Below are 18,212 nucleotides of genomic sequence, written 5' to 3'. Positions count from 1 at the left end.
TCCGGGGGCCGCGGGGGCCTTTGCCTCTTTGTAGCGCACTCACCCCCGGCCAGGTCCCGCGTGGAGGTGAGAGGGGTCCAGCCCCCCACCCCCGGTAACCCCAGCGCCCCTGGTGGGGCTGAGGGGTCCATTCGCGTCTGCTCCCCCCGTTAACTCAGCCCCATTTGCGCGGGGGGACACAGCCCCCTACAGAGCTCAGGGACCGGGGGCTCCTCTCTGGAGGTACCCCCGCCCCCACCGCTTGGCTCACTTAACACAGGACTGGGCTGGAGCCGGCCGGGGTCTCCCTTCCCATCTGTGAGCCATAATCCGGCCTGCCCCACGCAGCCTCCCTCTGTTGGCAGGAGAAACTCTCTCCTTCCCCTTCCGGCTGCGGAGCAGTCCTGGTCCCTTCCTCGTACAGCGCTGGCTGCAGCCCCGCGCGGGGCGGATTCTGGCCGGTGAATCCGTCTCGTGGGAACTAGGCTGGCTGGCCATGTCCTCAGCTCTGCTCCCGCTGCTTTGCTCGGTCTTCACTAGCTTGTTCTTCCTGCCAAATTGCGATTGTTCTCTCCATTACTTGTCTCATGCCAAAATTAAACTCCGTGGAGCAGGGATTGCCTTTCCTTTACATACGTCCACAATGACCGTTTCAGCCTGATCGAGATCTTCCCTGAGCTGGGCCTCTAGCTGTTACTATAAAACAAACAATAGTTTGTTCCAAAGGCAGTGTTGCGGTCTCTCACGATTTTATCATGAGGCTTAGGCTATTTGATTTTTTTCCTTAAAATCCTAACTTCATGATACTACTCCAAAATCTCAACTTTTATTTTAAAAAAAAAATGTTTCTACTCCTTATGGTTGTAGAGATTGAAAATCATGAACCCTAAAATTTCAAAAGCCAGAAGGCAAATAAATAGAACTCCAAATGAATTATTTTTTAAATTTAATTTTAAGCCAACTCATGATTTGGGGGGGCCTAACCCATGATTTTTGAATGCTTGGGATTGGGAATGCTGCATAAGAGTGAGAGTTGGAGCCCCTATGGGCACTTATAATATGGTGCTAGGCACCACGTAAGCACATCGACACAAAATACAGATCTTTTCCTGTGAAATGCTTTGAATTTCTTTTCTTTTCATGCACTCTTGTGTTATTCTGTCATATTTGTCTACTTCAGCCATCACAAATCCTTTATCATTTCTCTAATCTGCCCCAGCAGCTTTCTTTTGAATGAGCTTCCCTTCTTCCCAACTTGGTGCATTCAGCAAGTGTCATTGCCTTACTTTAGAGTCCTCCTTCAAAACCATTGATGACCTCTGAGGTGTTGAACTCATGACAGGCAGTAACTGTAAATATGTACATCCTGCCACAGCCAACCCACTTCTTCCATGAAAGCAAAATTCTTATACGTACTATACCAGTCAGCAGCTTTTGTAAAATACATTTTGAAATATGGTGGTTATGTTTTCTCTACATCTAACTAGACTATGGACATTTTCTGGTGTACCACCATTTTTGTCTCTTAAATACTTTATGCAGATAGTTTTGTGTGCTCAATAAAGTGCTTTTCTGTAGGGGCAACAACCATCACAACAAACCAGAACTTTGAGAACACCATTATAGTTTCAAGCACTATGATTAGTGTATGAAATCCAGAGTGATGTTATATGACAGTGGAATTAATGAAAAGTTAGATCAGTCAAATCCTTCAGATACACTCTGTAAATTAACAAGATTAGGACAAGTTATTAATAAAGAAAATAGTTCTTGTGAAAATATACCATCTCCTCAGCAATATGAAATGCAAAACTAGGGGAAAAGGTAACACATACTTACCAGTTAGAAGAGAGGGAGCTGCAACCAGCAGCTACTACTTTTTAAATGTCTTTAGGCTTGCAGTTGTTTGGCTCTGCCAAATATAAAGGGCTAACCCTAGAAAGGCATGCTGGGAAAAAAGTCTGTATAAAAAGGAAAACCCTGTCCAGGAAAGGAATAGCTGGAATTGGGAAGTTAGTAAGGAAACTGTCTAGCTGCATCTTTATGTACCATCTATCTTTGATCCAGCAAAGCACTTAAGTACATGGTTAACTTCAGACACAGTAGTTTTTTGACTTCAGCAAGACTACTCGTGTGCTTAATTGCTTTGCTAGATCAGGGACAGAGGACTCAGCAGTTTGCAGGATCTAGCCCTTAATAAATTGTAAGTCTGGAATACCACAATTGTTATTCTTATATGGTTTATAGTGTGGTCTGTTCAGGGGGCTTTGTGCTGAGCCTAGTGGCCTGATAGGCAAGGTAGAGAGCTTCCTAATGAGACTCTAGCCTGCCATTCTTTCTTTCCTAATCCCAATAGGTAAGGCTGCATGTCTGTCACAGAGATGACGGAAATCACGGATACCGTAACCTCTGTAACTTCTGCAGTGGGTGGTTCAGCTGGCTCCGCTCCAGCCACTGCTGGGGCAGTCTTTGGCCACCTTCCCCTCACCCCCAGCAGCATCAGTAGTAGTTTGGTTGTGGGAGGGGGCTCAGGGCTGGGGCACGGGTTTGGTGTGTGTGGTGGTGCTTACCTCGAGGGCGGCTCCCCGGAAGTGGCTGGCATGTCTTTGCAGCCCCTAGGTTGGAGGGGCCATGGAGCTCTGCGCGCTGCCCCTGCTTGCAGGCACTGCCCCCGCAGCTCCCACTGGCTGCAATTCCCAGCCAATGAGAGCTGCGGAGCCAGCGCTTGTGGTGGGGGAGCACCCGGCGCCCCCCTGGCCTTTCCTTTCCCCAGGATCTGCAGAGACATGCTAGCCGCTTCCGGGGAGCTGCGCAGAGCTGGGTAGGGAAACTGCCAGCCCTGCCAACCCTCCCACCCCAGCACCAGCAGGGGACCTGGGCTGCGTGCTGCCGCCCACCCCAGCACCTGCAGTGCCCCCCTGGACTGCCCTGCCTGAGCACCCCGGCCTGCCCAAGTTTTAGTTAGGGGTATATAGTACAAGACATGGATAGGTCATGGGCCATGAACTTTTGTTTACTGCCCGTGACCTGTCCATGACTTGTACTAAAAATACCCATGACTAAAATGTAGCCTTTCCTATAGGATCCCTTGACAAGGGGGCAGGGTTAACTAGGGAGAACTGGGGTTTAAAAGTCCAGCTCCTAAGTAAGCAGAGGAGCTAGCAAATGGAGTTTTGTGAGGAAATTTAGAGAAGGAACATGAGAGCCAGATACAACTAACAAATATTATCTAAACTTAGGCCAATAAGGCCCCGAAAGAACAAACAAACAAACTCTCTGCAAGAGTAAAAATAAAGGCAGAAATCCAGCAGCAGAGTGGGGGCTATCCAGTTTATTGCACTGAATGCATCTTGTATGATTACCTGCCTTGTGGGCAGGTGGCATGTGTGCATTCAGTGCAATCAACTCGTGGCCCTCAGGGACTGAGTATGAGTTCTTGAGACCAGAGTGGCTGAACTGGAAGAGCTAAGGGAGACAGAGAAATACATAGAGGAGACTTACCAGGACACAGTAGAGTGGTCCCAGCACAAGTCTGACAGCCTTTGTGCTGTTGAGGAGGATGAGAGCCTCCGGGAAGGAGAACATCAAACTGAAGCAGAGAAAAACAATCCTATAGTTAGGACCCTCCTTCCAGATGATGTCCTGGTATCATCAGTGCAGATACCCCTCTGGGGAATGGGACCCCTGTTATTAGGAGGAGAGGTAATAATAATGGGGGATTCCATTATTAGAAATAGTGATAGTTGGATTTGATTACCAGGAGAACCACATGGTGAATTGTCTGACATGGTGTACCTCTCAAGACGTCTAGATAGACTTATGTGCAGCGCTGGGGAGGAGCAGGTGGTTGTGGTACATGTAGGTACCAATGACATAGGGAAAAGTCAGAGAGCGCTCTCAAAGGCCATATTTAGGGTGGTAGGTAAGAGATTAAAGCCCAGGACCTTCATAATAGCATTTTCCAAAGTATTCCCAGTTATTTTGATTTAGTTGGGGATTGGTCCTGCTTTGAGCAGGGGGTTGGACTAGATGACCTCCTGAGGTCCCTTCCAACCCTGATATTCTATGATTCACATGCAGGGCCAGTTAGACAAGCCTAAACTGCAGTCTCAATGTGTGGATGAGATGATGGTTTTCAGAAGGGGATTTAGGTTTATTGGGAACTAGGGAACCTTTGGGAGAAGGAGGAGCCCAAACAGGAAGGATGGGCTCCACCTAAACCAAAACGGAACCAGATTGCTGGCATGTAAAATTTAAAATGTCATAGAGGAGTGTTTAAACTAAGGGCCAGGGGAAAGCTGACAGGTGCAGTGGAGTACATGGTTCAGACAGCAACATCCTTTAGGGGAGGATTTATAAAAGGGGATGCTCTATATCCTAGTAAAAAGGAGATGATATACGTTTATGGAGTACAGATAGGAACTTCAGAGAAACCGTCAAACAAAAAAAGAGTCCCACTTAATTACATCATATGAAGGCAGACAACTAAATATTAACAAATTTTATAAGTGCTTGTATACAAGTGCTAGAAGTCTAAATACTAGGATGGGTGGACTTGAGTGCCTGGAATTACATGATGCTATTGATATAATGGGCATCACAGAAATTTGGTGTAACAATGATAATGGGGCACAGTAATTCCAGGGTACAAAATATTTAGGAATGACAGAGTAGGTTGTGCTAGTAGGGGAGTGGCACTATATGTGAAAGAAAGCATATAGTCAAATATAGTAAATGAATCAAACTGTACCATAGAATCTCTATGGATATAAATTCCATGCTTGAATGATAAGTGTATAGCAGTAGGAATATACTACCAACCACCATGATGGTGATGGAACTGTGAAATGCTCAGAGAGATTAGCCAGGCTACAAAAAAAGAAAACCTAATAATATGTGGGATTTAAACTATCCCCATATTGACTAGGTATGTACCTCAGGTTGGGATGCAGAGAGAAAATTTCTAGACATCATTAAATGATTGCTTCTTGCAGCAGTTAGTCCTCGAACCCACAAGGGGAGAGGCAATTCTTGATTTAGTCTTAAGTAGTGCACAGGATCTGGTTCAAAAGGTGAATTTAGCTGAACTGTTCAGTGATAATAACCATAATATAATTAAATTTAAAATCCTTGTAGGAGAGAAAATGCCAAAGAAACCCACTACAGTAGCATTTAAATTCAAAAAGGAGAACTAAACAAAAATGAGAAAGCTAGTTAAATAGATATTAAAAGGAATAGTCACAAGAGTGAAATGCCTGCAAGCGGCATGGAAACTTTTTAAAAACACCATAATAGCATCTCAAACTAAATGTATACCACAAATAACACCCTCCCCCTCCCACCAACAAAACAGTAAGAGGACCAAAAAAAATGCCACCAAGGCTAAATAATAGAGTAAAAGGTGGTTAGAGACAAAAATACATCATTTTAATATTGGAAGTCCATTGGAAGGCCTTTCCTACTAAGGAAAACAGAAAGGAGCATAAACTCTGGCAAGTCAAGTATAAAATTGTAATTAGGCAGGCCAAAAAGGAATTTGAAGAGCAACTAATACCGCATGCAGATCTGGTCACCCCATCTCAAAAAGGCTATATTAGAATTGAGAAAGTAGTACAGAGAAGGGCAACTAAAATGATTAGGGGTATGGAACAGCTTCCATATGAGGAGAGATTAAAAAGAGTGGTTCTTTCATCTTATAAAAGAGACAACTAAGGGAGGATATGATAGATGTATATAAAATCTTGAATGGTGTGGAGAAAGTGAATAAGGAATTGTATTTTACCACTTCGCATAACACAAAAACCAGGCATCACTCAATGAAATTAACAGACAGCAGGTTTAAAAAAAACAACATAAGGAAGTAGTTCTTCACGCAATGCACAGCCAGCCTTTGTAACTCGTTGCCAGCGATTGGGGTTCAAAAACAAATTAGATAAATTCATGGAGGATAGGTTCACCAGTGGCTCTTAGCCAAGATGGTCAGAGATGCACCCCTTGCTCTGGGTATCCCGAAGCCTCTGACTGCCAGGTGCTGGAACTGGATGACAGGGGATGGGTCACTCAATAAATTGCCCTGTTTTGTTCATTCCCTCATGAAAGCTTATGCTCAAATAAATTTGTTAGTCTCTAAGGTGCCACAAGTAGTCCTTTTCTTTTTGCGGATACAGACTAACACGGCTGCTACTCTGAAACTTGTCAGAAGACAGAATACTGGGCTAGATGAACCATTGGTCTGAGCCAGTATGGTCATACTTAGGTAAATTTTTTGAAATCTATGCTGTTTTCAAGAATTTCACATGAATAGGATTTGTTTTTTGCTAAAAGACCAAGTCAGGTTTGCTATCTCTAAATCACAATGAAAAAACTAAAAGAATTTGTTCTCATAAGAAGAAACAAGTGTTTTCTTCAAATTTGAAGTTGGTGTTAAAGCCTGGATGTAACTGTATAACCTTAAAGTTCTTGTAATCATAAAGAAACCTGCCCACCGGAAACTATTGCCAATGCTTAGAGATACAAGGCCAGCATCAATCAAAATACACTTTTCCAATTCCAGTGATTTAAGTGGAATTACACCAGTATAATAGAAGAGTACTTGGCCCCAGGATTTCAGCTGAATCTAACATTTTTCAACAAGGTGACAAATACAATTGAACGTCTAAAAGTTGACTGAACTGTTTAGTTCTAATCAGCAACTTTTCTGGATAATTAAGTTGCTCGATGATTTTTTTTTTTTTAAATTACAAAACTTTCACAGGCTAAACATAGTGTTTGATGAATAGATCATGAAAATCAATTGGTGGAAGCCAAAAGGAGAGGTGATTACACTGTAGTTTGGATTGGAGAAGGAACAGCAGGTACTAAATACATTGATTTACTGCCAGTTAGAACCAAATATAGTGCTTCCCTCTAGCACTAGTATCTATTCATGGTAGGCTCATAAGGTGAAATACTAAAGGTTAGGAAAAAACCTTAAAGATAAGATAAAATGTTCCAATATAATTTTATTTCACTCTGCATCTACAGTAATAACACGGTGTTGCTGCCTGTCATTGGGCGGTTTGTTCACGGCTAGTCGTACCCACTTCAGGCACTTTTAGAGATTAGCTCTGCCCAGTTCAGTGCCCCCTTCCTTCTCTTCCAGCATCTGCAGCTCACCTCTTGTTCACAGAGTTGTGGCCACAGCTGCTTTGTGACTCAGCCCTCCAACCCGCTCACTTTGTGATTCCCCTTTAGAAGTCTTTCTGTTCAAGCAGCATCAGGCAGTCCTCATTTCTGCTGCCCTGACCCTGTCACTCCTGCAGTGACCCAGGTGGTCTTCTAACTCACTGCCCCAAGCAGTATCACTCTGCAGTGGTTGGTAGGGGGACCCAGGCCCACCCTCTACTCAGGGTTCCAATGCAGGACCCTGTAGCAAAAGATTAAGGTCTGTGACTGCACCCATTTTCCTGCTCTAGCCCCTGGACTATTTCCTACTGTTTTTCTCCAGTCCTCCTAGTCAGGAGACCCCTTTCTCTCAGGCCTACAAGGTCTCAGGGATTCCTATCCCTCCTTTCTCTCTGGGAAGAGAGACTATAGGCTTCCTGCCTGCTGCACCCCTACTCTATTGCCAGCCTCCTGGTTTTATAGAAGTCCCCACCTGTTCCCTCACAGATGAGCTTCTTTCTAATCAAGGCTCTTCACACAGCCTAAATCTCTCTCGTTTGACACTAATTTGGCTGATTGAGCCTGATGGGCCTAATGCAGCTCTCTCAGGTCTGGTGTGGGAGTACACCCCATCATACACCCTCACCCTCAAGACTGCAACCCACATTACCATTATACAGTTGTCCATTCTGATGTATCTTTATTCTCTGTGAAATTGTTTTCCATTTCCTAATTCCTATGCAAATACATTCTCCTATATAAGACAAAGACAGTGTATTTGCATATATGTAAATATAGACACACACATACGTATATATGATAGGCTCTTGTAGCTCTAATGAGAAATCACTAAAACACTGTGGTTCAGGCAGTCTCAATTATCCATTTTCTGTTCCTTACTCTAAGTATCAACATCTATCAGCTGGATTCAAATGACCCGAATTAGTTAATGTTAATTTTACTATTAAAATCCATATTCCACTTACAGCTTTGTACAGCTTTGAAACACTTCTTACCTTCTTTTCCTTGCACAGTACATTTTCTGTCTTTTTTCTTAGTTATCTGTCATGAATCACACTTATATTTGAAAAAATACTTGTTTCATCTTTATCTGTTCCTGCTTTTCATTCCTAACCAGAAGGCATCTTTTATTCATGGCCATCATGATATTGCAAAGTATAATGACTTCTGGTGGAGAGAAAACACAAAGAATTAATCAACTCTTAATGGGGGAAAATATATACGGTAATATGTTAATAAGAGAAAAGAATTACATATTTCTGTGAAAGAGAAATAGAATTATTTCTAAATACAAAGTTTTTCAAAGTAGTCAGTGAGGTATCAGCATCTTTAAATGCCAGGACTGAAAGATGTTTGACGTGCAAATGTTTGTGAGTGAACCAGTTACAATCAGTCATGTTCTAAAGCTGCGTCTACATAGCCCCATAGTTTGGACTATAATGGTGTAAATTGCAGCGCGAACTAGAATGTTGTGTTCTAACTCTCCTGGGTGGAGATTGCAGGCGTGATCTACAAGTTATCTAGTTTGCATTAACATAGTCTTCTTTCTTTTGTCTTCTTTCTTATTACCAGAGAGTGCCAATAAGAGTGTCAGTTTTCTTTGAAAGTTCATCAATTCCTGTTACTTATTTCTCCTGTTATGATTCTTCTTCCAGAACCACAATTAGTGGCTGAGGAAATGTTTGTAAATGGGAATTCACAATAAGCAGATGTGTTTTTTAAGAAGCAAAATCCTGTTATCATACAAGTAAAATATAACTTATATAAGAAATACAGGTTTCCGTGTTAGTCTGTATTCACAAAAAGAAGAGGAGTACTTGTGGCACCTTAGAGACTAACCAATTTATTTGAGCATAAGCTTTCGTGAGCTACAGCTCACTTCATCGGATGCATACCGTGGAAACTGCAGCAGACTTTATATATACACAGAGAATATGAAACAATACCTCCTCCCACCCCACTGTCCTGCTGGTAATAGCTTATCTAAAGTGATCATCAGGTGGGCCATTTCCAGCACAAATCCAGGTTTTCTCACCCTCCACCCCCCCACACACAAATTCACTCTCCTGCTGGTGATAGCCCATCCAAAGTGACAACTCTTTACACAATGTGCATGACAATCAAGCTGGGCTATTTCCTGCACAAATCCAGGTTTTCTCACATCCCCCCCACCCCCATACACACACAAACTCACTCTCCTGCTGGTAATAGCTCATCCAAACTGACCACTCTCCAAGTTTAAATCCAAGTTAAACCAGAACATCTGGGGGAGGTGGGGTAGGAAAAAACAAGAGGACACAGGCTACCTTGCATAATGACTTAGCCACTCCAAGTCTCTATTTAAGCCTAAATTAATAGTATCCAATTTGCAAATGAATTCCAATTCAGCAGTTTCTCGCTGGAGTCTGGATTTGAAGTTTTTTTGTTTTAAGATAGCGACCTTCATGTCTGTGATTGCGTGACCAGAGAGATTGAAGTGTTCTCCGACTGGTTTATGAATGTTATAATTCTTGACATCTGATTTGTGTCCATTCATTCTTTTACGTAGAGACTGTCCAGTTTGACCAATGTACATGGCAGAGGGGCATTGCTGGCACATGATGGCATATATCACATTGGTGGATGTGCAGGTGAACGAGCCTCTGATAGTGTGGCTGATGTTATTAGGCCCTGTGATGGTGTCCCCTGAATAGATATGTGGACACAGTTGGCAACGGGCTTTGTTGCAAGGATAATACAGTTATCAGTTATAAGAAATACAGTTACCATAGTGTGAGGATGTGACGCAGCAGGGAGGGGGGAGTGTTGACCTGGGAATGTGCCCTGGGGATGGGAGACCTGAGAGCCTGTCACCTGAGCCAGGAGGGGGAGGAGGAGGTAACACCTCTGCCCAGGAATGTGAACACAGGCTGCAGAAGGGAGCCTGCTGGGGGGGGTTTAGTTTCAGTTTGGTGCTGGGTGAAGGACGCAGGGAACCCCAGGGCTGGGGTCTAAGCTTCCTGCTCCCCCAGAAAGACTTGACTGAGGGGTCTTGGTTGTACCCACAACCTCTGTTTTGGACTGTGTTCCTGTTGTCCAATAAACCTTCTGTTTTACTGGCTGGCTGAGTGTCTCAGTGAATCCCAGGAAGAAGGGTGCAGGCCCTGGACTCCCCCACACTCCGTGACACATAGTTATTTCTAAATTGAATGTTTGCTCTGGGGAAAATTGCTCTTGAGCCAATGCTTGCCTGAATTTCTGATTTGTTTTTAGTCTAACAATATTCTGACATGGGTTGTTGCTGGTAAGAGTGGCAGAGGCCCAGGGGAGGAAAGGTTGAAGGAAGGGGGTTGTACCTTTGAGTTTGTAGGGATTTCTTCCTATACGTATTTTCTGTATTAAGAAAATTTTAATTCAAGAAGATTTTTGAAATGGCAAATACTATTTTCGATGTGTCAATGGAACCATTCTAATTGTTCTATTGTTAATACAATGGCTCAGAAATAGTAAATTCCTCCAAAACCTCAGCTTTTAAAATGAAACTGTTTTTTAGGTAGAAATAACTTTTAAAGTCATCTGAGAAATGTCTCTCACTCAGGTATTTTACATCTCTGAAGAAATGGCTTACCAATTTTAGCCACTTTAGACAACTCAAGATGAGACTTATATGTCAAGTTTCAGGTTGGAGCAAATTTAAAATGGCAAAATTGTAAAAGCCAAAGGAAAATAGCCACATTTTTATAATGGAAATATCAACTCAATCTGAACAGTGTGTGAGACCGATATAAATTGATGGATTTATAATTCATGTGAGATCAGAGAAGCTTATTTATAGCTACTCTATATTCCAAACATTTTTTAAAAATTGATTTAATCTATCAGAAGAATGATCAGTTCAGCACATAGATTCTTTAGCAGTGTTGATTTAGGAGTCAGTTTCATTAAATGAAAATATCACTAAATATCTTTGAGATTTATATTATTTGTTCTTTCCTCCTTAGGATCTTAACAAGCCTGGCAAATAGAAAGATGACCAAGCAATGAGAAAACTCACTACCTGAAGAACTGAGGGCCACTTTGTGATTGTTTTTTAAATCATATTTGCATAAATAAATAAACTGAATACTCTCATATTATCTCTTTAGTCAGCTGCAGTAACAATTATTAGATTTAAAGATGGAAAAAATGAAACAATTAAAAAGAAAAAGAAAAAGCAATTTTAGCGTTCAAGAAACTCAAACACTCCTTAAAGAAATTAGAAAAAGGAAAGAGGTACTTTTTTCCAAGCAGCTTAATACAACAATTAATGAGATGAAACGAAAGGCTTGGGAGGAAATAGCAGAGTGTGTGAATGCTGTAGGTGAAGGAGAGCAAAGAACAGGGACAGAAGTGAAAAGGCGATACCTTGATTGGAGAGCACTCATGAAGAGAAAGCGTCTGAATGCAAACATCAAACTGGTAGGCACTGGGTTTCACCTTCCATCATCCGATTTAGATGACTCTGTTAATGAAGAGATGGATGAGAAAATGGGATTTACAAATGAAAACAGTTTTGAATGGCTAAATATCACAGACTTCAGAGAAGCCAGTGGATCTTTAACAGAAATCAAGGTGGAAGAGGAGGAGGAGGAGGATCCACAGAATTTTGAAGTAAGTAGTTAGTGTACTGTAGTTGTGTTCAATATGGCCATTCTCTTCACTCTAGCTTGGGGACTTTCTCCACACTTGTGACTAGTACTCCTCTATATTATAATTTCCCAAGACAGTCTGATTGTGTGAATTAGAGAATCCCCTGTGACAAGCTCTGTTGTTATATGAATGATATTCAAAATCCAGCAACCTACACGTCTGCATACAGTCTTGGGTTTTTTTTATTAAATATACATGTATTCAGTAATCTTCTAAATATATTTATGCCTCTGTTTTCCCTTTTCCTTTCTCCCATGGACTTAATTTATTTCAAACAGATGCAGTATCCATGTGGACTGAAGGAGGAGTTAGCTTAGTATTTCTCCTATCCACATCCCTGCACATACACTAGAATAGGTGGAGGAGTAACCCATTTCTTTCACAATCCAACCACTTCCAACTGGAGACAAGGATGAGAAAGCAGTCCTCGTGTCACCTATGATAACACAATCCTGCTGGAGAGGAGAGATGAACTGGGAAAGGGAAATGGTTGGTTGATTTTACAACTGGTATCAAACTCCTAATAGGCAGCATCCCACCATTCAGCAATGAAATCTATAGAGCAGTAGCATGGGGAGAAGAGGAGGAGGGTGGGAGTGATCTTGCCAGTTCTGAGACTGTCAATCAGATGGAATTCCAATAATTGGTTTTGTAGGGTCATGTTGAATACAGGTCCGGGGAGATACTGTTCCTTACGTTCCCAAACGAGGCAGATTTATTCTTTTTTTAACTTTAGGTGCCATGAGAAAAAATTTGATTTATGGGCAAATCCTGTACCCAATGCATGGCTTGAACAGTTAGGAAGGGTGCCAAGTAGAGGTGTGGGAGATATGCAGGATGGGAAAGAATTTTTGTCCTAAGCTAGGGTGACATTGGAACTGTTTTGTGACCACTATTGCAACAATAAGGCTGAATTACCCCCACAGTTTCTGAGTTCCTCCTGCGCTAGAGGAATAGCCAGTAAATCCACATTTGTCCTGGATCCACTGGCCTTGGTGCTGCTCCTTCGCAGACTTGGTCCCCACCTGAACCCAAAACCCCATGTTCACTGGGGCACAGTGACCACTTATGTAGCATGGTTCTGTAGCACACGGGTATATACCCCCTCCATGAACTTTTAGAGTCCCCCCAGGCCTGTGGAACCACGCCAGTATTGCTACACCCAAGGTCCCTCTGTACCCAGGGCTTCGGGCCAGAATGTATAAAAGAGAGAATAAAAATAACTAAAGGATCAGTTAAACAAATCTTGTTCTTGTCCCCATTTAGCACAATTTGAAGTGCTGGGAACTGTCACGGGGTGCACGATCACTGCTTGTCTGGCACCTCCTCCTGGTCACTCTGGATTAGCTCTTAAGGGCTACGCCCCTTTCCGTCATCGCATGCCATAACACCGTCTCTCTCCCAGGTCTGCAGCACCTCTCTTTTCCCAGGAACCACAGCGTCCTCTTCATGACTCAGCCCTCCTGCTAAGTCACTCATTGTTTCCCCCCCTCTGGGGTACAGTCCTTCAATTCTCTGTGACTCCCACAGTGACCCAGACAGTCTTCCCATTCACTGCCCTACCAGTCTATACAATGCCCTCAGTGGCTGGTAGGGGAACCCAGGCCTGCCCACTACTCTGGGTTTCAATCCAGCGACATACACCCAGCAGTTCTAGGCTTTCCTCTCCCAGCCCTCGCTGCTGCTTCTTGGACTGATTCCTACAACTCCTGGTTCCCCTCCTTACTCTGGGTGTACCAGTTCCAAAACCACCTCCTCCTTTCAAGGGAGTGACTGCCCTTTCCCAGCAGCCCTTGTCTGCTGGCAGCTTCCTGGCTTTATAGGCCCTGCCTGTTCCTTTCCAACTGAGCCTGCTTGCAATCAATTCCTGCTCCCTGGCTTTTCCTCTAGGTGCAGCCTATGGAGTTAATAGGCCTACCTGGCCACCTTAACCCCATCTATTCCTATGTGGGGTGGACACCCCATCACAGGAAAATGTGAGAAAAAAGGCCGCAGATCTCAAATAAAACACAACATCAAACTGTTTTTAGTGATGGAACCTTTACAGCATTAGTTAAAGCAATGTTATGTTACATAACTGAATAGCTTACAGTTCCAATTCATATGTTAAATAATTGGTCAAAAGAAATTCCTAGAATGTCCTAGGTGCCTGTCATAGAACCTGTATGAAAACTAAAAATAATGCCTGCTTATTAACCCTCGTTCTCTTGCAGTAAATATGAAAATTCTTTTAGATCATCTAAGTAAAATTTTTTAAAAAATCCACAACCTGTTTTTAAACAAAGCTTTGCAGAATAAACAGCCGATTTTTCTGCATCTTTACAGTAGGGGTGTACTGAAGAAATTGTCTTGTGTGTTTCATGACCACATGTGAGTTTGTTGCTAATCAAATAAGCTATGCCTTTGTAACAGCAGAAAACTCAGGTTTGAGTTTAACACACAAATTGTCTAGGGAACAAGTGAAATGAATGTCTGGAATAACTTCTGAGATATCATTAGAAACAACAGAAGTGTGCTCTATTTTCAGTGAGGTTGCATAGGGGTAACTGGCTCAATATGGTATAAAGAGGTACATGAAATAATTATGTTTCTCATTCCTCCCAACAGTTTCCTATTGAGGAAGAGGAGGAAATTTTGTCATCAGTTTTGCCAGATTCCAAAAAGGAAAGTGACCTACCTGATTTCACCCACATTGAAGAGTTTGGAAATCTGAGCTCTGCTCAAGCCCGGCTAGCCTACGAGGACTCTCATTTGCTCATAAACCTGGAGAAACAAAAACTAGAGCTGGAGAAACAGCGGCTGGATATTGAAGCTGAAAGACTACAAGTGGAGAAAGAGCGCCTGCAGATCGAAAAGGAGCGATTACGGCATGTAGGCCTGGAGCATGAGAGACTTCAACTGGAGAAGGAGCGGATCCAGATTGAGCGGGAGAAACTGAGGCTAGAGGCCCTGCGTGCTGAAAAACCTGCCCTGGAAAATGACATCACCCAGGTGGAAAAACCCATTTTACAGCCTCTGGATCTAGAAACTGAAAAATTAAAACTCGAAAAGGAACGTTTGCAATTGGAGAAAGAGAGGCTGCAGTTTTTAAAATATGAATCTGAGAAGCTGCAGATTGAGAAGGAACGTTTACAAGTGGAGAAAGAACGCCTTCGAATTCAGCGAGAGGGTCACTTGCAGTGAACTTCTTGGCTAAGGTTTCATTAATAGTGTTTTGATGTTCAAATATAAGTAGTTTTTTCTTAATACAGAAACTGTCCTAGAGGTTTAAATTTCTTCTGTCCAAAATTTAATGTTGATGTTAAACTAAAAAAATAAAAAATGAAAAGGAATGGTGTTTGGTAAATCAGTATGCCTACATAAATGGAACTTATGTGTGAAACTGCTTTTCAATGTAGCAGAAGCAAGTGTTATGTTCTCTTGCATCCAGTATTGTATTGTATAGTTTGGTGTCCTGTTCATACAAGCACATTAAGGATCAAGACAGCTGTATCTTTCCACGGTTATAACAGTGTTACCTTAAAAGTATGGAAACTGTCAAATCTGCATATATTGTGAAGAAATGGTACTGAAGATAGCCCAAACATTAAATATTTATTTTTTACACAAAGCAAACTACATGAGGTGATAATTACATTTAATTTAATTTTCTTTACTTTATAAACACGTTTTCAAAATGCAAAGAAGTTCTGAGAATTAATGAAGTGCAAGTTAATTTCAATACACATGGGTTTATTGTCCTGCCCTCTAGTGGCCAGAAAGGCTAAAGAGAAGGTAGTATTCTGCCTAGTTGGAGTCTGTGTATTAGACAGTCACATAGCAACTGTATCTAAATAAAAACTGGACTGATGGATGGGTCAATGAATTAGCAATGCTGTGCAGTTTTGTACTTCCAGATTACCATTCTGAATCTAATGGAGACTCCTAGTAGCAGAAAGTAATTATCATCTGATTGCTGTGGGGTGACTCTGTGGAATAACTTAATAGATTGTCTATTTCTTAGCCCACAGTTATGCAGGTTGCAAAAGAACAAACCACAATTAGCTCACTTGCTGGTAGTCTCAATTGGACCAACAAATTTACCCAAATAGTGAGCTCAACTAAAAAGTATATAACAGTTCATAAGATGTTACAATAACCTATAATAACAAATGTTGATGGGAATAGGGTACAAAAGGGAGACAGAATTAGTCTAAACTAAAAGGCTACATTGATATGATTCAAAGAAATTGTTGAAATTATGCTTGTTAAAAACAGGAGATGTGGAGCCGGAAGTTAATGAGTCAAACTTGGTATATCAGATATTAGGTCTAATTGGTAGACAAAATAATGGAGGGATGGGCTATTCCATCCATCACTCCCTTTTGGGGTCCTTAAAGAGATTTTTGAGGGAAAGTAAGGAAATAACAAAGAGAAGAACAGATGGAAAGAACAGACATCAGCTACTGGAGTGAGTTTCACAATCATGGCTGCCACCTCCACCATTTCCTGGAGTCCCAGCCTTCATCATCCTGATCTTGAGAGATGTTCTGGTCAGAACAGGCCAGACAGACAGAAGGACCCAGAAGGATCGCTACCCCTAGTGGCTCTAGCCGAATGCTATATATGACCTGGGATGATAGTTATTGCCATCTAAGAGACTGTCAAACAAGGGGGCTTGTCCTTCTAAGGTTGGACTTTAACAACAACAAAAGCAAGGACATCTCCAGCCCATCTCAACTAACTTCTTCTCTTTTCCCCAAAAGGACTGTTATTACCTTCTTTGGTACCATCTACCAAACGGGGGGTGTGGGGGGGGGTTACCTTCTAAAAACTCTCTCCAGCTAAAGGGAAAGGGAACAAGGAATGAAAGCTTTTAAAATGAAAACTTTATTGAATACTTTACATTTTAAATACTGTTTTTCCTTCTTTTCTGTATCTTTAATAAAAGGTTAAAAGGATATTTAATGGTGTGTTTTCCATGGTGCTAAGCAGGCTGAGGTCTCTGTATACCAAGCTCCAGACCTTGTTTAACATTGTCCAGTGTTGGACAATGACTGGGTTATGTTAACACCTTTACTCCATATATTCCATTTAAATTAATACAACACTGCACATACATGAATATAAATCCTGCCTGGCCAAGACTGAGAGACATTGGTAAAGTACTGTGAAGAAACTTGCATTGCAGCTGCCTATGTGGTATATATTCTGTAAGCAAATAGAAAAATAATGTCTAAGGCTGTTAGTATTTTTTGTAAATAATACATTCATTTAAATTAAAAAAGAATATAGGAAATTTTAAATGAGAACATTCATACTTACCTGTTTATGTTCCAACTGAGCCAGACTTTAGATCTCTCATCCTTTACCTTTGCTGTCTCCATTGGAAAACAAAAACAGTATCAGAGTGTTAAATTGGAATATATGTTGAACGATTTACATAGGTTATGTGTATGTAAATATATTTACCACTATAGGATTACTTTTATTCTGCAAATAAAGTGTTATTTTTCTGTTATTGCTTCTACAGTGGAAATAAATTTGACGACAAGTCAAAATTGCTGTTGAGCAGGTGCTTCTTATTATAGAGATAAAGCTCCTAGTTGGTAGTATAAACTAGGCGGTGGTGAAAGCTATAAAGAGGCATCTAGACTTCTATCGTAACGCTGGTGTGGATTGCAATATTCCCAGATCTTATGATGTTATAGTTAGTAATGGGATTTGGGGCCCTGGTGGAGCCAGTCTTCTTTGACTGGAAAAGCTCCAGCCTTCACTTGATTTTTGGACTGCCCAGGGGAAAGCCCCCTCTGATTGATTGCCTTCCCCACTTCCCTGCCTTTTGGGTAGGAACAGCCAATGAGAGCTGCTATAGGGAGTAGGCATAGCTCTGTCCCCTCCCCTTGGGGACCAAGAGGAGTTTTTGGATAGGGGAAGGGATTCAAGGGAGAGGCTGACGGAGAGGAGTGGGGTGCAAAAAGAACAAGGTGCCACAAGTACTCCTTTTCTTCTTACAGCAGCTCAGGGAAGCTCCCTCCTCACCCTTCCCCTCCTGAGAAAAATGGGTCAGTCTGCTATGTGCTCCTTCCCTGCAACACCTAGTCTGGGAGTGGAGAAAGGAGGACGTCTTTGGTGCTGCCCCTTTCCCAGGCCTGGGAGATGGTGGGGGTGTGCCTGCAGCATGTCTGAAGAACCTCCACAGCTGCAGAGGGAGCAGAGATGCACTAGGGGCTGCTATCTAGCACTGTGAAGAATATCTGGAAAAGATAGTTATAGGTTGCACTGGTAGCAATGCCTACAATTAAGATTGCCTAACTCTTTAAATGTAACTCTTTGGAAATTTTCCATGCCAGTATCTCCTCAGACTGTTTTTATTTATTTAATTAATTAATTTCTTGTAAAACCACTTCAATGGGAGAATG

General features: G+C 42.0%; 1 protein-coding gene across 4 annotated transcripts in view; it reads left to right on the top strand.

Moving 5' to 3' along the window:
- MSANTD4 (Myb/SANT DNA binding domain containing 4 with coiled-coils) overlaps nucleotides 1-17,311 on the top strand; it is a 49,319-nt gene extending 32,008 nt beyond the window's left edge. For 2 of the 4 annotated variants that reach the window (XM_084616680.1, XM_084616677.1), the window contains exons 2-3: nucleotides 11,124-11,772; nucleotides 14,419-17,311. In XM_084616680.1, the coding sequence (XP_084472806.1) occupies nucleotides 11,299-11,772; nucleotides 14,419-14,994 (1,050 nt within the window). In that variant the 5' untranslated portion in view covers nucleotides 11,124-11,298 and the 3' untranslated portion in view covers nucleotides 14,995-17,311. Of the gene's footprint in view, nucleotides 1-6,146; nucleotides 6,236-9,691; nucleotides 9,774-11,123; nucleotides 11,773-14,418 lie in introns of all 4 variants that reach the window. The other 2 variants (XM_084616678.1, XM_084616679.1) reach the window with 2 other exon arrangements.
- Nucleotides 17,312-18,212: the final 901 nt, after the last annotated feature.

Source organism: Lepidochelys olivacea (genome assembly GCF_965140295.1).
Source record: "Lepidochelys olivacea isolate rLepOli2 genome assembly, chromosome: 1".
NCBI classification, from domain to species: Eukaryota; Metazoa; Chordata; order Testudines; family Cheloniidae; genus Lepidochelys; species Lepidochelys olivacea.
Note: the sequence above shows the minus strand (reverse complement) of the source record. Positions and strands in the feature narration are given on the sequence as shown.